The sequence below is a fragment of the Desmodus rotundus genome, chromosome 12 (genome assembly GCF_022682495.2).
Source record: "Desmodus rotundus isolate HL8 chromosome 12, HLdesRot8A.1, whole genome shotgun sequence".
In the NCBI taxonomy this organism is placed as follows: domain Eukaryota; kingdom Metazoa; phylum Chordata; class Mammalia; order Chiroptera; family Phyllostomidae; genus Desmodus; species Desmodus rotundus.
Genome location: NC_071398.1, coordinates 2627891 through 2654312, shown reverse-complemented (window position 1 = coordinate 2654312; position 26422 = coordinate 2627891). Strand labels below are relative to the sequence as shown.

The 26422-nt window shown below is 54.3% G+C and overlaps 1 protein-coding gene across 2 annotated transcripts in view; it reads right to left on the bottom strand.

Annotated features, from left to right (window-relative positions):
* The window catches only part of LONP2 (lon peptidase 2, peroxisomal), a 62533-nt gene that overhangs the window by 23413 nt on the left and 12698 nt on the right, over positions 1-26422 (bottom strand). For both annotated transcript variants that reach the window (XM_053916191.1, XM_053916190.1), the window contains exons 5-11: positions 26008-26171; positions 24739-24833; positions 21459-21717; positions 17302-17443; positions 12796-12946; positions 10951-11077; positions 7691-7824 (exon numbers count right to left, since the gene is read on the bottom strand). In XM_053916191.1, the coding sequence (XP_053772166.1) occupies positions 7691-7824; positions 10951-11077; positions 12796-12946; positions 17302-17443; positions 21459-21717; positions 24739-24833; positions 26008-26171 (1072 nt within the window). The remainder of the gene's footprint in view (positions 1-7690; positions 7825-10950; positions 11078-12795; positions 12947-17301; positions 17444-21458; positions 21718-24738; positions 24834-26007; positions 26172-26422) is intronic.

Here is a 26422-nt window from a genome sequence, read left to right as displayed (position 1 = left end):
CAATGCGGACTTTGGCAAGTAAACGTTTTTCACCGGTAAAAATTAATCATGTAACGCAATTATTACTAAGTAATTAAAGTTTTTCTTGGAAGTTGCACCCACGCGCAGACGGCATGCTGAGTGGCATGTGTGCGCAGGGGGCAGGAGGGGCGCGTTGGCAGGGGGCGTGCACGGACCCCCGTGGGAGAGACCTGCTTATAGCTGTCCTCCTCAGCGCACCGGTGTCTGCAATCAGGGCCCAGCCCCGTTTGGCAGGGAGGGAAAGACTGGCATGGCTGCAGGTATAAGACAGACTAAGTTTTTCTTTTTTCCTGCACCGAGTCGGCAGTAAGAAGTGAGCTGCGTGCTGAGATTCTCAGTGGCTCTTATTTCTTACCAGAAAGTACAGGCGTGGGCCTCGGGGCAGACAGACCACGGACACCCTAGTTCCGAGAGGCTCCTCTTGGGAAGGCAGAAAGAAAAAACGAAGTATCTTCAAAACAAACCAGAAAAACCTGAAAGTTCCCAACCGTATAATTTGTACTGTCAGTTTCAGCTTAATCTCCAGAAAAGCCGTGCTCCCAGCCAGAGAAAGCGTGCTGACTGCCATGGAGACTCGAGACCCTGACCAGGGCGGCCGCGGCCACGGTTGGTGTCTGCGTGTTTTCAATCTGTCTTCACAGGAGCTGCTGTAAGGGAGACGCCTAAGGGCCCGAGGCCCAGAAAAACCTTCACATCAGCAAGAAAATCCGTGAAGTCCTTCCTGCCAATATTTTCTTCATTTTGGGGGGACAATAAAACGACCTTCACATTACCAAATACAATGTCTTTCAAGTTCACCTACTAAACATTTCTATTACATAGTAACTATTGAGATAGAGATGGAAGTTACGACTGTGAACCATTTCTCAACCTCAGTAACAGCTACCTACTCCTGAAAGTAAAGAACATCACAAAAGAGTGCCTGGAAACACGTCTCCCGTCTCCTTACCCATTCAAGCGCACCTGGAGAGGTCAGCAGAGGACCGCTTTGTCTCAACTCACGAAACCTGCGAAGTTTGACTCAAGTGGGACAGTACTTCCCACGGTGGGTGCGGTGCCCCTCAGCACTCCAGAAACCAGCCCTCACCCCGCCCCAGCAACTACTGCTCACGTGTCTACCCCCACGGACTGCCTGTTTGCTGGTTGTCGGCCGTCCTCCCCCCAGAACCCCACCCGGACCTGGCGTACAGGAGCTCCGGGAGGCGGGCTGCCCACCGATGAAACGCACCAACACTACACGCGGCCCCAGACACAGAGCCGGGCCGCGCCGCAAGGGGGAGCCCGCGGCTGTCTGCCAGTGGGTCTCCCTTCTTTTTGCATTGATAAATCTCATTTCCTGTAGTAGAGATTCAGAAAACAGTCTTGGAGAATTATTTTGATTAGCAGTTGAAAGGCACAGACCATCTGTAATATAAAAACATTATCAATCGATTTCCTGTCTTGCAGCTTCGAAGGCTGGCTTTGAGGATGTGTGACACGCACAGCCGCAGACTCTGCCTCTCCCTCCAATGCTGACAGCCGGGGACTGGCAGGGCGGCTCCGCCTTCACCGCCCAGCTCCCTGTGGCCCGCACGGCACGCAGGCGGCCCGCGTGTCAGGGAAAGGCCTGAGCACGCCTCCGTGCTGCTGGCAGTGGACACGGGACCACCACGTGATGCTGGATGTTTGGACACACCACACTGCCCAACGGCCCTAAAACGCAAACAACTTACTACAGAAAGTCTTCTCTCCAGGTGTGATGTTTTTATAATCTCGATTTGCTGTCACAGAACCAACACTACAAACCCCCAAAGCTTTAGGTCCAGCCAGCCAGGTGCCTGGGAACCGAGCCTCGTGCGGATGCCCACATCGCTGAGCGGCTAACCCTGGGCCCTGGGGCCCCTGGGAACTTCTGTTCATCCTGTGCCACTGGCACAAAGGGCAGGAAGGCAGCACGGACAGACAAAGCGAGGCTGTACATGCTGAAGGCGCCTAACTGAGCCGGAACGCCTAACCCCACCCTGCGCGGCCTGGCGCTCCGGGAGCAAACCGGCTAGAGTCGAGGGGCGGGCGCTTAGCAGCACGGACTGTGGTGCCGGCTCAGAGAAGTCCCTCTGATGACCAAGCGTCCCACACTGCGATGGCTGCGGAACGGCGGTAGCCTTTTAAATTGGTAAGTTCTACAGGAATACATCAAAATTTTCAAAGTTACGCTGCATAAAGATCAGGAATACATAGGCTGATTTTAGTCCCGCCCCCACAACACTACTGAAAGTGCGAGCTGTCACACTGCATTCCAGCCGGCCACCTCCATCACGGGCTTCTCGGGACAGCACAGCTCCAGCCTCTGGGCCTCATGCCCGTCTGAGATGCGCAGCCAAGCGACTGGTCTGTGGTTTTGGGTTCGGAGACACACACGCAAATTGCTCTCTCTTTCTCTGTGTGCTGACTCCAGCCAGAGGGGAAGACAAAGGATTTAGGTTAAAATGTTTGAGGGCTTTTTCTGTAACTGGAACCAAGTAAGAGGACAGTTCCAATTGCCCCTGCTTAACTGGACACAGCTAACACAGTTTTACGTCCCCAAACCAAACAGACGAGAACGTCCACGTGGCCCACACTAGAGGCCGGCCAACAGAGGCTCTCCCGGTTGTTGCCGAAGAAGCGCCTGTTCGCCTGCGGGTCCCCCAACTCTCCTCCCCGAGGCCCCCCAAACAGGCAGCAGCACCCCCTCAGCGGTCCCTGCAGCTCGGAGAGGTCCGCCCTCCACCACCAGCCCGACCAACCACGGGCTTCCTTTAGCTAAACAAACCACCTGCACTCTTGGACACGGGAGCTGGATTACTAGACATGAAACCCGGGAAAACCTTCTTTAAAAGAAGCACATACACACAGACATACAAGATCTCTGAGAGCCAGCCTTCCAGACGGTCCCTAATGCCCCGACCTCCTGGCTTGATCGGCGCCCTTCCTCACGACCAGCGGCCCGGCCCAGTGCTGAGCCTGTGCAGGGACCCGGAGGCGCAGAACCGCAGTCGGGGCCAGCGGTCAGCAAGGGGCTGAGCTCCCCTACCAGGCCTGCCAGTGACGGGGAGGCAGGCAGAGCCCGCGCTGAGCTCTCCAGTGGCCGACACCTGAGGGCGCCGTCACGAGGGCCGGAGCAGAGCTGCCCAGCTCAGCTGTCCCCCGGGCCCTGGCCCACCGAGGCTGCGCGGTGGTGACTGCCGTGAAGTGCTTCAATCTACTGAGTTCTGGGGTGACTTGCAGCGCAGCCCTCAAGGGCCAATGGAAAATATAAAAGAAAGACACGGACCCTGCAACAAGCAGGAGGCTGCCCCGCAACAAAGAATCCAGCCAGCGCTGACTCAAAGCCCACAGCCTAAAAAACGCATTCCTGACAGCAAACCAGAGGATGGATGGGAGCGCCCGACGCTCCCCCAGGAGCACCTTTCTGCTTCGGTTACGAGAAAGTGCACTTACAATAGCCAGCACATCGCAGGGGAGGGCTCTAGAAGTGACGAGGTGACAGCAGGAAGCCAGACACAGCAGGCCAAGCAGCCCCCACCTCACAGTGCTGCTTTAAAGCAACGTGCGAGCAGCTCACTCACAGGGACGTCTCCTCCAACTCAGGAACGATTGTTAAGTGAGTGTGCACTTTGTCTCCTTTTCCTAACCACATTTTCTAGGGACTTCTAGAAGAATAATAAGACACTGACATCCTGAGATCCACTAAGTTTAATGGAGCCTCTCTAGTAAATATTACTTTTTAAAAGATTTCATTTATTGATTTTAGAGAAAGGGGAAGGGAGGGAGGAAGACAGGGAGAGAAACATCGGTCAGTCGCCTCTCACGCACCCACTACTGGGGACCTGGCCTGCAACCCCAGCACGTGCCCTGACTGGGAATCGAACCAGCCACCCTTTGGTCGCAGTCTGGCGCTCAATCCACTGAGCCACACCAGCCAGGGCTCTATACTGTTATTTAAAAAAAAAAAAAATTGCGATGCTCTGCATTCTGAGAAACCTTACAAGGGTTGATTCCGATACAAATCCTTTGCTGAGGACATTTTTGGAGGAAAAGTCCTTACCAGATATTAATGGGCGTATATGCCACCCGAGCACCTGGACAGGTGGACACGGCCTGACTCTTACAGAGAAGCGTCCCAGTTTGCGACATGGGACGCACGGGGCATTGTCCTCGGCAAAGGGCAGGCAAAGAGCAGAAGCAGGCTTCAGCCACGCAGTTTCTCTCTCAGCCCAGCTAGTGATTTCTCAGGGAGGGGCAGGGCAGGTCCGAAGATGCTCGGGCCCACAGTCGAGAAGCGGCTCCCGCACTGATGGGGAGCGTCCCCTAGCACGGCCCCGCCATTATCTCTCCGTTCCCCACCTGCCCTGACGCCCCATTGTTATTTGTTGTTTCGCCGCTGGCGAAGACCCCCCAAACACCAGGGCTGACTGTTGGCACGCCGGCATTTCTGGGGCCCCTCCAGGACGCTACTTCGACACGGTGCCAGGTCTGCCTGTTTTGAAGCTCGCGGCCCGAAATGACTTTTCCCTGGCAGTCGCTCTGTGTCCAGCAACACTGTTAACGTTAAAAACAACTCCCTCACTGCACTACTTGACATTTCTGCAACAACTGCTGTATTTTGGACTCTAACTCGAAAGAATTCATTTCTCGATGAGAAACTTTCTTACTAAGCCAGCGCCATCTGAACTGTGCAGCACAAAAACCCACTGGGGGCTGTTCTGCAGTCAGTTTTCTTCTGGGCTGGCTGAGGTCAAGGACACCACAGTCAGGACACCTTGTCCTTATCAGACAGAAACCTGGAGCAGGGCCACGCAACTCCAGGGCGCCTTTCACAGCGTCAAAACCACCCGGAGTCCACATGCCTCGGATCAAAACTCCGACCAAAAGCACCCTCAGGAGACAAGTATTTATCCTAATTCCTTGTCGGGAGGGGAACGTCCCAGGTCATACCGTAACCGCCCGAACCTCCTTGTTCTCACTTGGGATTTCTTCCTGTGAATCACGGATTTACAAACAAAACCAACAGATGGCACCATGAAAACCTGCACGTCCTCCCGAAGGGCACAGGCTGTCTGAGCGAGCTCTTCAGCATTTCGGGCTACTCTGAACAGCTACCGGGGTCACAGGCACTGCTGGACACAGGCTCATGGGCGGGCGTCACCAGTCCAAGAGCCGTACCCACAACGCGCTGCCTGTGACGGCGAATCCCCTGCAACGGCTTATCACCAAAAACACGCCATCTGAACCCCGCACACATTTCCAGAACGTGCTATCTACTCAGACTCCTGTCCCGCTCTGCCCTTCTAGGGCTTCGCAGATGAGGACAAAAGACGCCAGCTCAGGGCTGAGGCCTCGGCACAGGGGGTGTCCTGAGAACAAGAAGGGGAAACTGCAGGAGGACCCGGCCGTCCAGTTAGAAGGGAACACACGCACGTGCAGCGACTGCTCGCCACTCTCGCCGTCAGCTCACACCAGCACGTCCATTCTCACTTGGTTTCTTTTTTCTTTGGCTCTCAGGAATATTTTTAGAATTTACTTTTAATGACAATTGGCATGCAGTATTGTGTTAGTGTCAGGCGTACAACACGATGTTCCCACCTTACTAAGTGGTCCCCCCCCCCCCCCCCCCCCCCCGCCGTAAGTCCCGTCCCCACCTGCCACTGTATAGTCGTCATGGCGTCGCTGACGACTTCCCGGGGCTGTGCATTGCATCTCCGCGACCCGTGGTGCAAGTGAAAGTTTGTGCCGCCTAATCCCCTGCTCCCGCCCCGTCCCTCCCCACCCAGGGCTTCCATTCTTGGTAGCCTCCCACTCATGTAGGGCACTTTTTAAAAATGTAGATTCTTAAAAAATGGTGGTCTGAACATGTGTTTATCTGAACATGTGTTTACCTCCAAGTCCCATGAAAATGACAAGAAATTTTAAAAAGGAAAAAACCCACAAAAACAAAAAAATTAAGAGAGAAGACAAGAGCTGACAGAGAGGCCGGCAGTGTTTTGGGAAGCAGGAGGGTGTGCAGAGGAACTAACAAGCGAGGGGAACCCGGAAGCCCATGGAGCAGGGGTGGCCCTGAGACCCTACAAGGGCTCAGGAACTTGAGGTCAGTCCCGAGCACGTGTGTGAGGGGTGGGCGACAGACAAAAGTGGGGGGGGGGTCTGTGTAAGAATCCTTCAGAGCTCAAGATCAGGAGAGGTGGTGTGCTCCCCGGGGAAGGAACCCGAGGGTCCAGGCGCAGGGGGCGGGGGGAAGCATCGCACGGGGAACAGAAGGGTTCTGTCTGGATGATAGTGCTGTTAGACGCAACAGAACGAGCAACAGAGAAGGTGTTCAAGTCCCTCTGTTCCACAAATCTTCAACCACACTCACTGGCCTCCCTCCCAGAAAGACCTACAGACACGCCAGAACACCTAACACATCGCTTGGCCATGAAGAGATTTCCAGTTCCTTACCACTGGAGTCACGTTTGAGTTTGGGCCACCCATGCGGCGGCATAACTGAGACCCCACAGTTGAGAGCTGGGCTGTGAAGCAAAGGGTCACTGGTTCAATTCCCAGTCACAGCACATGCCTGGGTTGCGAGCCAGGTCCCCAGTAGGGGGTGCGTGAGAGGGGACCACACACTGATGCTTCTCTCCCTCTCTTTCTCCCTCCCTTCTCCTAAGAAATAAGGAAATAAATAAAATCTTAAAAAAAAAAAGATTTTAACTGGGTACCAAAAAAGTCCACATTTGATTAATTCTGGTAATAGAACCCTTCCCTTTCTTTCCCTGCTACCACCTCCACATTATTTTTTAAAGAAAAAATAATTTAGATTACATTTAAATCACGTAGCTACCAGAGAAAATGAATGAGAAAGAAAGGCGACCACCTAAGTAAGACGAAGCCACCACTGAGGACACAGAGCTGTGTCCCGCCTCCGTGGGCAGACGGCTGCCCTTACTGTTGTCACAGCGTTCGAAGCTGTAAATAGCAGAAGAGGGGATGGCGATGTGCACTGGAAGGAAAATGAGGCCCCAGAACCTGTGCGTGAGGCGCACCCTCGCCACACACCCAGAGCACTGCGGCCCCACAGCAGCGTCTCCAGCTGGCGCCACAGGACCGCTCAGTCGGGGGCCCCAACCTCTTCTCCCTCCCGCGGTCCAATACAGACCCGACGACAGCCCATGCAGCAGCAGCAGCTGGCCGGGGGGAAATGCCCTGCCTTGGACCACAAATAGATGGGTCACACAATTGAGCTGCATCTGATTGGTCACATCACATAATAAGGTTGCACCTGATTGGTTAATTCTTGGTACTAGAAATGCTTATATGCAAGTATAGGCACCCGATTTTGTACAAAGTCACTTTGGAGCAAAAAGGGTAGGTAATAACTATTATCTATGGCTATTACTATTTTTTTAAATAATCAAATTATACCTATTTCTTGTCAGATCAGTAAAGAATACTTTATTTTTTCATGTGCCACAGATTTTCAGTAGTTTATGTGCCATGAGATGAGAAAGGCTAAAAATCGCAGCCTTGCAGCATCCCCCCGCCGTGTGTGACTCCAGCTAAGGGCGTGTGGGCCTGACAGGGAGAGCCCTCTCCGTGAACACTCGCGGTGAACACTCTTGGGACCCCCGGCACCGCCCCCGCCCCACCCAAGGGCGCCGGTTGGGTCACAGACCTTCCGCCTCCGTGGCGTCCGCACGGTCCAGCTTGGCTTCCTTATGCTGTCCCTCTGCAACCTTCACAGCGACAGCGCGGCAAATGGCCCCCAACTTCCTGTCCAGGGAGCGGACCCCCGCCTCTCGGGTGTACCTGTCATCAAAGAGCAACGTTTGATTTCTGGCTAAACAGCCCTTGTCGAGACGAGAGGACTGTGATCAGCATTTACACGAAATGTGTAAACTGTACATTTACAAGTTCATCGCATGTTCCTGGGCACCAAGTCCCTCACAGGTAAAAATTCCTTTGGAAAGCACTGTTATTTCTGAAACACGTAGACGTCTTCTCAGCTACAACCATTCCGTCCGCACGGACCCTCTCGGGCAGCGACCCTAGACTTACGGATGAGTCCTTGGCTCTTCACAGTCGAGCTGGCCACACACAAACATCATTTCTCTTTGAGGGTATGTGTAAGCTCTTTCTTCAACAAAACCAGGCAACTTGAGAAAATGCCAGATAAATTTATTATGCTTCAAGTATTGCTGAAAAGTTTTTTTTTTAAATCCCAGCACTTTTTTCCCACTAAAGCAAAAAGTCACCCGAGACAGAAACCTAGTTCGCACTAGAAGCTGCACATGACCTCTGCCCTGTGTGTTCTCACCGCAGAAACTTCTGCAGACGGGACGCTCAGTGACGTGAGTGTTGGGATTTTGTGCAGCAGACACTGGACGTGCTGAGGCAGAGCTGCCTTAAAAACCCTCCGTGTTTGCCGAGAACCCCCGCGCCACGTCGCAATGGCCACGCGGCACGACCACGTCGGGCCGCCCGGCTCTGGGGGGCTTGCACGGGCAGTGTGAGGTGCAGGGTCCGGTTTGCTGGGCAGGCCTGGATTTCACCGGCAGCCAGACCCTACCTTCCAGACCTTAGGGGGGCAGATTTTTAAGACAAAGACAAAGGAAAAGACAATGGAAAGCTCTTGGCTAAACACTCTCAGGCTCATTTCCATCAACAGGACAGGGGCCCTAAGGGTGAAGCCCGTGTTACACAACCACACCTAACCCCAGTAGGCAGGAAAGCAGGGAGGCATCTACAAAGCAGACAAACCAACACAGAAAGGAACCCACACACCCCAGGTAGCCCCCCAGACAGCCCTGATCCGCTCAGGTGAATTGGTCCAGACAGCATGGGAGAGAGGAACGGAGGAAGCTCCCGGGGAGCCGCACCTACTCGCAGAAACGGCAACAGGAGTGCAGGGAGCACTGACAGGCCGTGGCCGCCCTTCTGCCAGGCGTTTGGAACAATGAAGGGCAGGAACCAGTGCAGACAGGGCAACGCCGCAGCTGACGGGAAGGGGCCACATGCACCGCTGCACCAGAAAGGGAAGCATCGCCACCGTCAGTGCGCACTGGCTCCTTCGTCGTGACTCGGACAGGAAGGTGCTGGAGACGCCAACTTTCAGGGCAGAGAAAACTAACGTCCTCCACGACCAGAGAGCCCGACAATGCCCGCGAGCCGCTCTGCTGGCCGACGGTACCGGTGCAGACAGACAGATGGCCAGCTGCCCCGTGCGAGCTACAGAAATGAGCCCTGTGCGTGCAGCTCGGTGCAGGCCAGGCTCAGCAGAAGTTCGTGCGAAAAAGAACCAAGAGCGTCAGTGACTAAGTGCGACAGGAGGAAGAACCCAGAGAAACGAATGGTCCTGAGACACTGTTGCGAAGCGATACGGTCAGAGCGAGAAAACCAGCAGCCCTCTCACACCGGCAACTGCCCCGGCCACCCCGGAAGGCCCGACTCTCGAACGCGGGCCGGGGTGGAACGGTACACGGGGCAGGACCGCTCAGTCTGAAGAGGGAGTGTTTCTGGGATGTGGGCCGCAGACAGCCCTTTGTCTGTAACGGCAGAGCATGGTACGGGGGACGAGGGCTGGGTTCTAGGCGTTCGCACAGGGCCGAACTAGAGAACCGCGTCTTGGTGCCAAGGAGCAGCCGCCGGGGAGCCTGCTGGCAGGGGGGTATACAGGCAGCGGCTCCCCCTGGGATGACAGCCAGGCTGATGACGTCTGAGGTCCCTCCTCCTCCTCCTGAGAGCCATGGGTCCGTGACCGTGACATAGAAAGGCCGAAAGCCACATCACAGGAAAAAATGTCCTAAGCCTGGCAACTCACCAGTATCTAAAATGTGCCCGGAGTAGCAAATACCTGTGCTGCTTTTAAAAATAGGAGAACTGCTTGGAGAAATTTCCTGATGTCCATGGCTTCTCATACCTGAGGTTTTGAGCTAATAAGTAATAGGAAAGAAATAGTTCTCACTGCAGCCATGGTATTTTGGTCCGTCACTCAAATTTTACAGATGGGGAAGCTCTCAAAAGGTTAAGTGACGTCTTGAAAGTTACCCAAAGGCACCGGGGTGTTATCTGGAATAAAGCTATTGCTGGAAGACTTTGGCATATAAATCACCTGATTTGTCTCTCCTGGTATCACCCACACAGTAAATCTCAAGTTAAGAAAAGAACTCCCAGGTCAGACTTAGTCCTACTGTTGTGCGTATACATTTAAGCAGACTTCCACAGAAGGCTGGCTTCGACCACAGGGCAGTCCGGCCGGCCAATTCAAAGTCCAAATGCGGCAGTCGCTAGGAAGGGCCGCCTGCGGAGTGCTCGGCAGAGTGGCCCGGGGGGCCAGGTGACGCAAGGGGCCTGCAACGCCGAGAGGCGGGAGTCGGGGCAGGCGACTGCAGACATAAACTCAACGGGCATGCTTTCCATCCAAACATGGGGCCTCCACCTGGGACGGAGCAGCAGCCTCGGAGAGTGTGCGCTCCGCCTGCCACAGGTGTGAGCCCATGGCGGCTGCTTGGGAAAGCACCTCCTCCATCGCCCTGTGTTAACTCTGAAGATGAAAACTAAGGCTTTTAAAAACCTCTTGAACAGAAGAGAAGAAAACCTGAAGCCTGAAAAACTTAAAGCAGATGTCTGAAAGCAGGACCTCACATGTTAAGGGCACCCGGCTTTTACGATCCCAGGCCATAAAAGGTGTCTCAACATTTTCCACGGTTTGGGTTCTTGATTTAGCGCATTAACCCTGCACTGCTACCTTGGGAAGGTCGGAATTCCGGCCCGAGCAGCGTTCAGGGCTGTGAAGACTCTCCGTGCTGGCCCTATGAGCTCCTGCCCAACACAGAGCTCGGGCCAACCAGCAGGCACGGCAGTACGTGCTGCGGACCCGCCGGAGGGCCGCTCTGCCAGACCCCGATGCCACGGAGGCCCGCAGAGCCGACCCACCTGGTGATGATGTCCAGCGTGGTCACCTGAGGGATCTGGATCTGCTGCGGGGTCAGCCCATGCTGCTCCAGCTGCTTGGGGACCAGGTGCCTGTGCGCGATCTCGATCTTCTCCTCCTGGGTGTACCCTGGGCGGGGGGGGGGGGGGGGGGGGGGGGGGCTTGTTTGGCTGTGCGCACGTGGCCTCCCAGAGCCGACCGTTTTCGGAGTGAGTTTAAGTACTACTTCAACTGAGATTATATAATCAGAATAAAGAAACTTATTCTCCCATCGACAACTGTTAGAACATCCAACTTCCCCCAAACAAAACAAGCAGCTACTCAGCACGACATTCAAAGTCCTCTGGTGAAAGGACATCTCTCAAAGGAGAGGGAAGAGATCTCGAACCTTAGGGAGAATTATCTCCACAGCTCAAATTCAGGTTATTTTATTATTTAATAGGAAACACGTCCCTTTCCTTCAGCATAACTGGTTACATATTTGAAAAGACTTAAAACGCAACAAGACTTTGATTAATCGGCAGGTTCCAAGGGAAAAGCCACACATAAATTTTAGCAACAACACAACAGCCCCAGAACTAAGATGACCCTATAAAAGTTTATTCCCTATATATGTTAGAATTATATACATAATTTATATATTTAAAAGACTTTATGTTCTTAGTTATTTTGAAGCCTCAGTGAGTGCAGATTTACTTGGTCTTTAAACCAGTAAGATGAAATTCTTCCTAAAAAACTGCCCACTTTCCACTGAACAAGCACAAATTAATAGGATGAACTGACGAGACACCTTTTGAGCAGGAAAAACCACCTCGAGCACCACCGGAGGTACAGGAGGAGCTCACCGCACCTGCAGGAAGGCGGGGCCGGCGTGTGCCCTCCTCTGCACTCACCCATCCTGTGAGTTCTCCGCCTTAACCTGGCCTTTCCAGCCCTTGGGCTAATGACTGAGTCTCACGAATATGCACAAAGCAGTTATTTACTCCATCGTATTTTAAAACTCAGTACAGGAACTGGCAGGGCTCACGGACAACTAAGCAACCCAATCGTCACTCACTTGATAGTAAAAATATATTTCGGATTAATATGAGATATATACACTTAGACTATGTTTAGGACCTGAATATAATTAGATCCTACTCTGTTTTCATTTTAACAAATACCCACTGAACTCACATGTCTTATAGGGAAAAATGATTCTGAGCCACTAGAGCAAGGGGAGGACACTGGGGTTTACTCACTGGTAGTAACTGAAGTACTCTCCGCACGTTCCAGTGGAGAGGAAACGCGGGGAAGACACACAGACAGACAGACAGACCGACAGACAAAACCACTACTTGACCGGCCCAGCTAACAGGAGGGGACAGAGCACCCAGCCCCGATATGGAAAGCGAGGCCAGGTGCGGTGAAGAAAGGCCAGCTGCCCTTCCCGGCCCGCCTCTCACCCACGGGAACAGGCGGCTGCACTTTCCCAGAGGCGGGGAAGCTTCACCGTCGGATACGCAGGGAGCTCCCCTGGCCATGTAAAGACCTGTTTTTGGTTTTTAGAGACTTTGCAAAAGAATTATTTTCGTCCATCATTTTAGAAATTGCTTCAAAGAAGAATGTCTTTTTTTTTAAATAAGACATGATCATTCTTTAATGCTAAGTTCAGTTTGAAATTACGATGCAAAATTGATTCCCGATACTCTTATTGGGTTAAAGCAAACAGAGCCAGTTCTCAGAACTTAAGATCATATGTCAGCAAATCAAGTTTTTACTCAGAGCTCCGCAGCACAACCGCTCTCCAAGGGCGGAGGTCAGAAAGGAAGAAACGCCGAACAGTGACTTTGTCGGGGGGCCGGTACCTGGCACCTGGATGATCTCCATCCTGTCCAGCAAGGCCGGGGGGATGGTGGCCGTGGTGTTGGCGGTCGCGATGAAGAGGACTTGGGAGAGGTCAAAGGCCACGTTGAGATAATGATCGGTGAAGTTATGGTTCTGTTCCGGGTCCAACACCTGCGGGGGGGACGAGAGACAGCAAGCAGACGCAGCAGCTGCAAGGGGAGGGCGAGGCGGGCACGGTGCGGACACCTGGGCCTCGCTCTGCGCCTTCCCCGCATGCTAGGTACTGTTTATAAAAGTGAAACTGGTTCAATGTCAACATTTCTGAAACCAGAAAAGCACAAGGAAGCAAAAATTACCCTTTCGATTTCACTCTTATACCTGTTTATTAACGACTGACCTACTGCGTGGCCACAGCTAGTCCCCAGCCCCACGGAACCAGCTCCCTCTGCGCAGCGCACCCTCCCTGACTGCCCTGGGCACGAACAGCAAGGAAACAGGGAAAACAACTAGCACATTCCTCCTCCAACATTATCAGAGAGGCTGGTGCCCAGTTTTCCACTGAAAAGGAAAACGCCAAACAAGAGAGAGCCGGTGCCAACGACTCTGCCCAACACGCTGACACAGCACAAGGTCAAAGGCTCTCTTAGAAACGTCTACAGCAGGGCCTTCCCGTGCACGAGGAGCAGAGTATCAGAGTCCCCGAAAATATTGTACATGGGTAAACCAGGTCATCCGCCAGTCAGACTCCGACGACGCTGCGCAGCTCTGTCTCATCTTGGCGGCCGCTCCCACGCTCCGCGTCCCGGGGCCTCACTGCGGAGAGGCCTGCCCAGGGCTTCAGAGAAGGTTCCAGAGCCTCCCACACGGTCGCACCTGTCACACACTGCCGCCTGCACTAGGTTAGTACAGACATGGACAGGGTGCACTTACATATTCAGAAAGGAAGTAAAATGACTACAGTATTCACCAGTCCCACCTTCACTTATCTAATAGAGTGCACTGCTACCGAAACCCATATACAGGAAACATGTAATGATCTCACCTCTTAAAATGTATTCCGTGTGGGTCATATATGTAAGTACATACCACAAGGGCAGTGATACTAAGGTGAGGAGAGAGGCCTGGGGAGAGCACCCTGACCTTGGACTTCGTGCCTCCAGAACTGTGAGACAACACATTTCTTTTTTTTTTTTTTTTAAGCCACCCAGTCTACGTTGTTTTGTTACGGCAGCCTGCGGAGGCTGATGCCTCCTCATTACTTACGTGCTTATGCATATAAACACGTTTATATCCTATGATATACCTTCATAATTTTGTATCGATGGGCTAGTGAACTGAGTATGTGGAGATTACTGGTGCACACAGCAGAGACCTTAGCAAATTTAGGGCTCAAAATATAATCTACAAACAAACCCTTGAAAAAGGCCACCTGAAAATAGATCCCATCGGAACAACAGGTAACTCAGACCGGAAGGATCAGAACAAAGCCATTACGGCCGTTTCCGCACAGAGGCAAAGGTCCGTGGGGGAGGAAGCCCCTCTAGCACAGCAGGGCCAGGGGTTCTGGAAATCTGCTCCCCTGTAAAAACAGCGAGAACGCTCGCAAAAGCTGCAAGATCAACTTTGTCACAAGTCTAGAAACTAACTTAAAACAATCTGAGGACTGTTTATTTCCAAAAACTGGCTGAGTTTCAGTAAATACAGCAAGCTTTGTGGCATTGTAACTTGCTTGACACTCATGCCCTGCTCCCAAGTTCATGGCAGCCTCGAAAACCAACAGTGTCCCAGCCTCAGTAGCTATGAGGACCAGTAGCCTAGCAACCCCTGTAGGGGCGGAATAGGATCAGGATCCCCAAAGCCCCATCTCCAAGGAATGGGCCGACGTCGGACCTGCTCGGCTGCTTCTCAGGCTGCATGTGCACTTGACCGGACTCAGAGTCCCCTGTGTGAACAGGCCTGTCCCCGGAGCACTGGTCAAAACCAGCCAGCAGCAAGCGTTCAGCATTTCTGCTGCCCAGGCAGCGACACCAGCTGATCACGGAAGTGAAAAGGAGGAACTAGGGAATGAGGTACTCATGGGAGCCTTCGCAAAGCTCTGAAATGTTCCTGGGAAGTGTCAACGGCCACGTCAACATACGGGGCTGTCAGTGTGACCAGGACAGATCTGAGGAAGCCCCAACGGTTCACCTCGGGCAGACAAGGAGGCTGAGTGGAGAGCAGGAAGCGAAGGCTACGGCCGGAGCGTTAACCGCCCAGCTCCGTCCGCACATGCGCACGCACACAGCCCCTTGGCAACGAGTGGCGACGTACATCTGCGTCCGATCACAGGACCACTGAACAAAGCGAACACCTTTGGTGGCCGCCGTGACAGAGACCACAAACCCCACAGGATGAGAGCGTCACTGAACACACAGCAACGACAGTGAGACCCAGGGCGGGCCCCTGATTCTATTGTTTCAATACGATGACAGCACTTTACACGGTCAGTTACAACAAAGAAATTACAAGACTGGAAGAAACGAAGACCAGAGGTGGACTTCTACGAAGAGTTTACATCGGCCATTATAAACATGTTCACTGCAAAAGCAAGGGATCACAGGCTGGATTCCCAGTCAGGGCACAGGCCTGGGTTGCAGGCTGGGTCCCCAGTAGGGGGCGCATGAGAGGCAACCACACATTGATGTTTGTCTCCCTCTCTTTCTCCCTCCCTTCCCCTTTCTCTTAATAAATAAATAAAATCTTAAAAAAACATAAACATGCCCCCAAGACAAATGCTCCTACACGGATGCACCTAAGGACGTTATGCAAAGTGAAATGCACCAGTCAGAGAGAGACAGACACCGGGATTCCACGTGTACACAGTACAGAGGTTACTCCCCCTACGAGAAACGGAAAGGCGTGAGGAAGGCCGCTGCCAGGGGCTGAGGGCGGGAGGACGGGCGGCTGTAGGGAGGGCAGAGCTCCCGCCCTGCAGAAGGCACACGTTTTGCAGACTGCTGGCAGGACAGTGCGCGCGCACCCCACACCACTGTGTCGGACACCGAGCAGAGGCTAACAAGATGGCACGTTTTACGTCGTGTGTATTTTACCACAGATGAAAAACAAGAACCAAAGGAAACCGTGTCTAAAGAATTACAGGAAAATACGAGAACGATGCTCTAACAAATATAGATCAAAAAGAGACAGGAATTACAAAGAAAGGAGCAAACAGAGATCCTGAAGTACCGAAATATAGTAATTTAAATGAAAAATTCACTAAACGGTCTACACGGCAATTGCGGCTGGCAGAAGACAGAATCAGAACTTGAAGACAGGCCAAAATTACCGTCTGCGTTTCTCTCGGGTGCCTGTTTTCACTGCTTATTTCACTACCGACTCCAGTGTGGGTCCTTGTAGGGACAGGACTGTGACGAGCGCCAGGACGTGGGCTCCACGTTGCAATCCCTGACAGAACACCCTCCAGGACAGCAGGAGGAAGGAAGGCTTGCTGACGACCTAGTCACAGACTCCTGGCAGTGATCCCCCAGCCACTCCACGAGTAATTTCCATGCAGACTACCACAGTCAAGCCACCAATCAAAGGCGAGGGAAACATACAGACACTGCCAGACACTAACACCGAAATCCATCCACCACCCCTGTGAGCTTTCTCCGGGAACATCGGGGGTTAAGCCAGGCAAAGGGGAGAGCGGGGAAAGAGGAGGACCCAGAACACAGGAAACAGGAAGTCCGGCAGGTGAAAGGTGCAGGGAGGACCCAGGAGGCCAGCAGCGTGCCAGTGGAGAGGGACACCTAGTTCGGACCTGAGGCTTACACAAGACGAACCCGGTAGAACACAAGGTGTCTGAACATCTCGAAAAATAAATTAGATGACTGGTCAAAGTAAACGAAAGAAGCAAGCCAATTACTAACTCTAAAACGATTTTTGAAAACACGTACAGACAAAAAGGAAGACAGAGAACGAGAAGTGGGTTTACCATTTCGCTCAGGTGTGAAAGCACTTGCATAATTATAAAAATGTAAATACTCAATGAGTTACAGTCAGGGTAGCACTCACACTGGGAGACGGGGTACGAGAACGACACTGTGGGGGCAGAGGGCAGAAAGCTGACAGAACCCTCATCCCCTCTAAGGCCCCGAACTGCAGGACCAAGAAGCGGCAGCGCAGCCACGCCACAGGGAGCAACATGAGTCGCCTCAAAGTTCGAGGTCCAAGGGCAGAAGAGCACCCGGGGGCCCAGGGAGAAGGAGGCTCACACGCTCTCTTCTGTAATAACCTTGTAGAATCACTGGTGTCTCAGCAACACCAGGCATGAGCTTTTGATAAGCCAGTTGATACAAAGAAAGAAAGAAACAACTGAGGATTACTAGAAGAGAAATCTCTGAGACACTAGAATGTAACTCTCACACTGCTTCCGACCGTGGTCTGTATCCCACCGTTTTTCCCGTGACTACCCCCACAGGACACCTGAGCGGCTCCCACGCACGTCCAGGCCGCGATGCCAGGCAGGGCGCTCCCCGGCTCACCTCGAGCAGAGCTGCAGCTGGGTCGCCCTGCAGGCTCTTCCCCAGCTTGTCCACCTCGTCCAGCAGGAACACCGGGTTGTTCACCGCCACCGTCTTCAGGCCGTTGATGATGCGGCCGGGCATGCTGCCCACGTACGTGCGCCTGCAGAGAGCCAGCACACATGAGTGGGGTCGGGCAAGGGCAGGGCCAGCGAGCAGGAGGAAGTGAAGCTCAGTTGTTACTTAAGTCTGGGGGAAGTCCCATGGCACTGGAACAGCTGTGTCTCATCTCGGCCATTTAGCGGAACGGAAAAACAGGGCACTTAAGTCACAGAGCTGTGGTCCCTACTCTGTGATTCCAAGATGTCCAAACCCTACGATTTAACCCCACACCGCGCACGGTCTTCCAGAGCACTCTGGCTGCACCCCACCCCACTCGTTAGGGACAGCGTGTCACCGAAGCCGGCGCCCACCATCACTGCTCTGGTCACATGAGCCTCTCGGTGTGGCTTTGGACAAGTTACTTGACCCAGGCCTTGGTTTCCTCATCGGTGAGAGAGACAGTAGCGGTGCCGACCTCACGGGTCACATGAGAGAGCACGACAGGCACACGGCTTTCAGGAAATGTGAGCTGCAGTTCTTATCAGGAACGGCTACTGAAAATGCAGGGACAGTATCTGCCTGCACCGTGCTCGTCTCGTGCCAGGAGCAATGGTAGCACGCCCCTCGCTGCCTGAGGACCCACAGCATGTTTCACAGGCCCCTTTGAGATGGGAGCCCGATGACAGTGCAGCGACACCTGCACAACGTCACCACGTTTTCATCGTCCTCGAAAGCACAAAGCGCTCGGGGCACCTGCTCTGCCGGAGCACGTGGAGCGAGACCACGGGTGCTGCGTGAGACACCACGGAACCCCTGCTCTGCCGAGCTCACGCTGTGCACATACTTAGGGTTCCCAGCAACGTGTTCTCCGACACGCAGCTGGTAAACTCTTCCCAAAGAGTCAGTATCACCCGCAGCGGAGCCCTGGCATAACAACTGGGGCGTCTTATCGAGGAACGACTGCCGAGAAGCCGGTCCCTAAGCAGGCGTGGTTCCATACAACGTCATCCTACAAGAAGCTGTATTCAATTTCTTTTAAACACAAGTTTAAAAGTAATGTTTGAATATAAAATTGTAAGTTGCAAAAACTGATAAACGGGAACAGTGACTTATAAAAGTAGACGGAAAATCCCAATGGAGACAAACTCAAATGAGAAATGTTAAGACTGAAAAACTCCGTTAGTTCGCGTGGAGCACAAACACGCCTGTTCTTCCTTTAAGCCACTGGGAACAACAGGAGCAGAAACGACTGGGCCTTCTGGCTGGGGGGCCGGTACTCAGTCCACCGGGCCAAGGCGGCCAGGGCCGCCCCGCACCGGCGCACAGTCAGATTGCCATCACCGTCCCAGCGGAAGACGGACATGACAGCTGGTCCTTCTCTCTCTTCCCACGTCCCACCTCGTTGTCACCGAACTCTCTGGCTCCTGGTAAAATCACTTCCTACCATTACAACGGCAGCTTCCTTCACGTAAACAGGTGCTTGCAGCAAAAGCCTGGAGCCCCGTGGCTGGGATAAGTAAGGAAACTGAGGGAGGAAACCCAGGGCACAGCCAGAACATAACATAAACCAGCTCCGCTTGCCCTTGGCTATTTTAAACTCAGGACAGTGGGGCCTACTCAGAGGAGAGCAAAACAAAACTCTGCGAGAACCCCACTTGGGACCATGTGACCGCAGCTGAACTGCCAAGACCCGGGCGGTTCCCAAATGCCAACTGTCACTGGGAGAGCTTGCTCCCACACACCCCACCCTGTGGTCCCCCTCCCCAGGCCCCGCCCCCAGCCCAGCCCTCTGCCACAGCCCTCAGGCTCTCTTCCCTCACCAACCCCGCCCACAGTCCACCTGCTGCCCGACAGGTTTTCAAAGGCAAAGCCTCAGCAGGCATGGACACCGATGACAAGACACCACGGAGGGCAGGCGGCTGTCCTGCCGAATGCAACCCCTGGTGCAGTGACGGCTGGGGAACGCTGCCCAGCGAGGCGCACCGAAAATCAGGCCTCAAGCCAACAGAGTGACCCAGAGGAGCCCCATGCCTCCCGTCAGGGGGTGGGCACTGCCTCGGTCCACGCCGCACGACCCAGAACGCCACACTCATGTGGTTCAGCCACAAGCACGACCTTCTTTTACAGAACAACTTATCTTCTTTACGTCAGTCCTCTTCACGACAGTCACACGTGAGAGCATATTCGCTTGGAGAAAAGGGAATGCGTTTTGTATCTATCGGTGTCAGCAGATTTAAAGCAGAGGACTGTTCACACCTGCCCGGTATCCACGGGAGCTGCTGAGGGCTATGACGTCGCCCACCAACAGGCCTATAAAAACACATCGCCCCACAGTTTGGCCACACAAATTAACCAACCATGCTGAGAACTGAGATCTGGGGTGCAATTAAAAATCAGACTGAATTTCATAAAACGGTGTATTGAAACGTGTAAACCTAAACTTGTCCCCCTGGGCACTTAGACACAAAATAGCAATGAAGGCTGGACTTTGTGGACTGCAGCCCGCGCGCCAGGCGCGGAGGGTCCACTTTCAGAGCCTCACGGACTGGCCAACCCCAGTGTGGGAAGGAGCGAAGGCAAACCGCCTACACTCATGTGCCCACGACGCTGCTTTCACACGAGAACGGCCACACCAGCTTGCTCCCTGGCGCGCGTCACACACACGATACCGTGCTCCAGATCACACAAGGAAGAAATAAACCAAAGCAACTCGGAGTGCCCGAGCCAAGTCACCTGAATGGGGAAAACCTCCCCAAAGCTCTGCAGCTGAAACTCGAAGGCTTGGGCCCTGGAGCCAGCTTCTCCAACATTGGTCCAAGATGCCAATTTCTTTATAAAAGCCAAGTACAGCCTCTAGTGGCACAAGCGAGAATAAGACGGTCTTGGTAACAAAAAATAGCATTTGAAATTGCCAGAAAGAACGGGACGAGTCCATCCCCTGGCTAACCTGCAGCCCTCACTGCTTAGCTATTAAAATCTCGGAATGCGTTTTCTTTAATGTATGAGAATTGTAAGCAAACAAAAAATAAAAAGAATCATTTTTCATGCCACGTTCTGAAGTTTCCTATCCCGCCCCAAGGCCAGTGATCTTTGAAGAGGCGAGTGGAAAATCAGATGCCATAAAAGCACCAGATCCTCTCCCACAACCCAAGTTTCATCCACACCGACCCGTCACCGCGCAGTTAAAGTGCCCTTGGCCCAGGTGGCACTGGCCCCCTGTGCAAGCCCCCACTTCGACCCTGGGTTTCCTTCACGACCACACGAGGAGGGTCTCGTCTCCAGGACAGAGGTTTTATGTCCAGTTTGATCACTTGGACTACAAGCTCAGCAGGTCCTTTGGAAAGCCCACTTGAGTCCCGGTGTGGCCGACACACACACACCACTGGGTCCGAGGTGCGCAGCACGCCCTGCCGTGGGGAAGCACACGCGGCCACATGGGGCCCTCACCACACACCTGGGGGCACGTCACCTCACAGCCTGCCCCTGCTCTGTCCCCCGAGACTGGGAAACAGGGGTTCACGCTGCCCCAAGCACCTGCCACCCTGAGCAACGGTGAACAAAGAGTTAACATGCGCTCCGATCCGACATGTCAGGTTATTAACAGACTCAGTGCTCACAGCTCCGCGCGTCTTTGCAGGAAAAGCGCCAGCTGTGCAGGGGTGAGCGCGAACAGCGATGCCGGTCTCCTCCCTGTAACTCCAGCACGCCTAAAGCAGCCTTCCCAAACGGGGCTTTCACTGCCAGCAGGAGAAACTGGCTCCCGGGCATCTCCCGCTTCTGCTCCCCGCCCTCACCACGCTGTGCCTACTCTTCAACCTCGCAGAGCTCTGGTGGCCCCTCCTGAAAGGCTACGGGGCCAGAATGCCGTAAAGACGCCCTCGTCATGACCCATTTATTATAACGGCGTGCGTGTGCGGCTCCAGCAGAGCGGGGGGGACCCCACTACGGGGAGGCGCATTCCCCTTCCACTCAGCACCCCTTAGCAGCCCTGCACCGAAAGCTCCGCTTTGCCCTTGGGCAGCTGAGTCAAGGGCAAAGGGCGGGGCATCACAGACCCAGCCAGGAGAAGAGCATACCTGTGTCCCCGGATGTCAGACTGGTCGCACACACCTCCCAGCGCAATCCTGTGGAACTCCCGGCCCAAGGTCTTGGCCACGGACCTCCCCACGCTGGTCTTCCCAACTCCAGGGGGGCCGACGAAGCACAGGATGGGGCCCTTCAGGTCGTTCTTCAGCTGCCTGACAGCCAAGTACTCCAGCACCCGCTTCTTCAACTTCTCCATGGCGTAGTGGTCACTGTCCAGGAGGGCCCGGGCTGCCCGGATGTCCAGACGGTCTGGGGAAGGACCCGACAACAGACACAGCGTGAGTGCGTGGAGTTGGGGGTGCGAAAGCTCCTGTCAGGGCTGGCCGGAGCCCCGGTCTAGCTCGAGGAGATGCGGCAGGAGGACAGGCTCGGGCCCTCCCGAACGAGTCTCCGGGCGGACCGGACTTGGTTTCCTTCCCCGAGAGGATGCAGTGTCTACAGAAACAGCAGGCACTGCACAGACACTGGCGGGGTTAATGCTCCCACCATTTCGTCTGGGACGGTTTCCTGGATACACAGTATTTCTGTGGAAACAATGTCTGCACACCCTGTCTGTGTGGGCACGTGTTCCTTTTGAAGTGTTCTTCTTCTCACTACTTCTGTCCTGTACACTCGTGCCAGAAGCCCTGATGGCATTCTCAAAAAGAAAAGAGCCGCCCGTCACCTCCCGCCCCAAGACGGCACCGCTGCCCTCTCTGGCAGGCGCTACTCCAGGTTCTCAGTGTGTGTCTCTCATGTACCTGCTTTTCAAAACGGCAGTTTCATGAGGCCTTCCGGTTTGGGAGGTGTCTTTTCGCCTAATATATTATGAACAGCTTTCACGTCCATTGCATTTGTCAGTGACATTTGGGGGGCTGCATAACGTCCCCTCATTTACGTATGCATGCTCGTTTAACTAATTCCCTACGCCCGAGCATTTAGGTCTATAAATCTTTACGGTTCTAGCACTCTAAAATGCCCCAGTGTGTCCTTTTAACCAAATCTCCACATCTACCTGGAATTCTTTCCTTTAGTGGACCTCCTACAAATGGAAGCGCAGGAAGAAAAACACTAAGACGTAAGGACGTGCCCACGTCCCGCTGACCACAGTGTCACCAGGTGTGTGGGTGGGGCTGTTTCTGAAGACAAGCTTTCACCAGGCTTCCTGATGTGCTGCGTACTTCAAACACTCACAGATGAACCGCCAGCTCGGGGAAGCCAAGATAAATTCCCCAGCGGGGTGGCAGCCGGGGGCAGGGCACGGCCGCCAGACCACACTCCCAGCGAAAGAGGAGGGAGAGGGGGAGAGACACGTACACAACTCCACCCTTTCCTCCGGGTGTCTGGCACTCGCTCGTGTTTTTATACAGGAGAAAAACGTCTTTAAATAACAGTCTGGCTCCCGAGACAGTCCGTAAAGCCCCGGCTCAGCGGCACTCCCTGTAATTTAACTGCAGGACTAGGGATCCGGCAGGAGTCCCAGCTGAGCGGTTAGGCTTCGTTCAGAACCCAGCCAGTAGATGGGAATAAACGCAGGAGTGGGAGTTTCCCAGCGGTTTGTTCAGTGCTGACCTTGGCACTTAGACCAGCCCAGCAAACGCCACGGAAAACTCCAGACCAGCCCCAGGTGGCGTCTCCAAAGACTGAAGAGTCCCGTGGGTCTGGCTTACTCGTGCACAGACGGGTCGACGTTAGGCTGCCCGTACTGTATCACCGTGAAAGGAGAAAATCTCTCCACCAAGACGTCATTCTGTACGCACCAGGCAGTTTTACAACACAACGTCGACTCCCAGTTAACGCTTAGTAAAGTGAAAACACAATTCTAGGCAATTTAGGAAAAAACCAAGGACACTGCGAAGGAATTTCTCCTAAGAAATATGCCAAGTGAAGAAAACCTGAAAAAGGAAGTTCTTTTACACTCGTAAGAAGAGGCCATTCCTACTCTGTCACTCGCTGCTTTGCATGTTTCCTCTGCGGGACACGCATTTCTTCTGATTATCCTTTCCAACGATTCAGAAGGCACACTCCCTGCTTTGAATACTATGGGGGTTACACGTGAAATATTTAAACCTCACTTGAACGTATTTTCCTATTTACGACTGAAGTTTGAAATGGTCCTGCAGGCTCCTTCCACTCAAGGTGGGGACATCAGAAAACCTGTGTCCCCCACCGCTCCCGTTCTCCTCGCTGCGGGCCTCTGCCTGGGCTGGCGGCAGCGCCCTGGGGCGGGACACAAGGCCTTTCTGCGGTTTCCTCGCCACGCCCAGGGCTTGCAGTTAGAGCTGGGTCTACCCGGGGTGGGCCAGGCACTCGCACGTCCGCACCACTGCCCCCCACCGCCACTCTCTGAGGACTGAGGACGCGCTGCACAGTGACAGGTGCCTGCCCACGGGCCGCGCGCCTGGCTCTCTCTCACGGAAACGCGCGCTGTTTCTGGCACATGAGGGGCCTCCTTCCCTAGTTGTAAAAATACTAATTGCTTTGCCCTGTGTTTATACTGTCTTGGTTATTTTCATAAACAAACGGGAGTCAGCTCTCTGTTCAATAAACCTTTTGACCCCGAGTCGCTACACCTACACTGTGTACGCTGGGTAAGAACGCCGGGTTTGTGAATAATTTCACGTTACAAACGGGACGTGTGGGGAGGGAGGAAGCCGAGTGCAAGTCTCTAACGACGAAGAGTCAGAGCCGCCGCTTCCATGTCCTCAGGTCACTTCACTGCACGCCCCAGCATTTCCCTTAAGTCGTTCGTCAGAATAAATCCCGCAACGCAGGACAGTGCTGCCGAGAAAGCACCTGTCGTGCACGACAGGAGACTCACAGACCCACCACCACCACCTAGCAAACACGTGCCTGTCCAGCACACGCCGCACGGAGGCGGCAGACCAGCTACCAGCCATGAAGGGAAGGGCCCCTCCGCTCCCGGCCAGCCGACAGGAGCGGGCCAGGCGCAGGCCGCTCGGAGGGTCGCCGCGCCCCAGAGACAGGCACGGGGCCTGGAGGGTCAGGAGTTAGAGGAGAGGACGACCCAGACGGAACAGTACTGAGAAACACACATTTCTCAGGTACAGAAAATCCTACTTCCTCTGAAATCAGGTGCAAGGGACTCCCAGGTAGCGCCTTCTTTTCCTGTTCAATCCCAAGACCTGGGTGCCAGAAGTTCCGTCTCTACATCATTTTCACCCAGAGCAAATGTAACAGGAAGGCGGCCAAGGGCCGGGGTTTCCGCAGAACCCGCACGAGCGCAGACTGACGATGGGACCGCGACAAGGCTCTCGCTTGTTGGCTCACCGGTTGTGCTTTTGTTCCAGGGAAGCTCCACCATGAGTTCTAAATAATTTCTCGTCAGAGCGTATTCTGGCATTGACTGAGGCATTTTTTTGAGTCTGTGGGGAAAGAATACATTGCAAACATGTTCAAGAAAAGCATTCCATAAAAAGAAAAATCAGGCTTCTGTCCATTTTGGGGCCAGATGTGCCACACATATTTGGCTAACCAAACCCGGAAAGCTGCACCATCTAGTTAACAGAACGTCCATTTTGTTCTGAAGGCATGCTACAAAACACAATTAGAGCGCTGCCTGCCAACTGCAGGGAGGGTGGGCACCTGTGAATGACTCTGGCCTCGGAATGCGGCCAAATGGGCGTCAGTCCCTCACACGGTCTCACGTCACGCGCACCCACGATTTCCTCGCCGAGGTGAGACCTCAGTGCCTCGCCACGCACCGGTGTGCTTCTGCAGCAGAGCCCAGGTCAGCTCACGTGAGCACGCCGGCATCCGCTGCTTAACAGGAAGTGCACCGTGCACAGTGCGTGCGGTGCTGGGCGGGCCCTGCTCACGGGGTGTCGCCGTGAAAGGTCCCTCGACCGCATGCACTGCTGTTCCTAACTGTGAAGCTCAGAGAGCGAGCCTCTAGCTGCGCCCGTTATAAGTCACTAATGCAAGAAAAGGGGCCGTGGCTGTAACGGTACAGGTGCCCAGGGACGCACCCGCACCGCCGCCAAGGCCGGCCTGCCTGCACGCCGTCTGGTACACAGAGACAGGGACAGCCCCTGCCTGCCCTCTGAAGAACACAGTGCCCGTGAAGGTCACGGTGAGTAAGCAGACATGCCGTCTACACCCAGGGCGGCCGGCTCTCTGAGACGACTAACGCAGGTCTCGGCTGTGACCGCGCCTGACGGCACGCCCAGCAGCTGGAAGGGCTGACCCCGCTCACACTCGGCACCGGGGGAGGAGAGGAGGGGCAGTGATGTGAACTCGGGAGCAGTAACGCTGGGTTAAGGGGTGAGGGATGAAGCGGGGAGAGTCGTCTAGGCCACAGCGAGAGCCTGAGAACTGGGGGAGGCAGGGAGCTGAGAGCTGATGACGCAGGGACAAGACGGACAGGGTGGTCTGTGTCCACACTAAGTGGGAGAAAAGGAGAAAGAGCAGAGCATCTACAACGAATGACTCGGCTTTCAGTTTCCGAAGCAAAGCAGCAGGTGTGCCGCCATGGGCGAGGCCCTTCCGCCCCAGCAAGAGGCACGCAAACATGAAGGCAGCGGCGCCTCCACGGCTCACCTTCTGATCTCCTTGACGCAGACCTTGTGGGCCTGCTCTGGCATGTGGGATGTCCGGATCTTTTTCTCCAGCATGACGATGTCATCGTTATCTTCCTCCTCCTCCTCATCTTCCAACGTGCCCGGGAGGGGCAGGATCCTCCGAGTGGGGCGAATGGCTATCACCTGCAGGAGAAAGGGACGGTGAAACTGAGTGCCACCACGGACTGGAGACGCAGCTCCCAGCCACACAGAAGCTCACGCCTGGGGCAGAGTAAATAAACACTCCATGGCTAGCGTCTAGATCCTCGGAAACCGAGGTTCAGAGCGACCCTCCGGGACACACGCAGAGGTGAACACGGCAGAAAGTGACAGTGGACCACGACCACGTGGCACCACTCTCTGGCGTCGGCTCACTGCACCGCAGAGGAAAATCA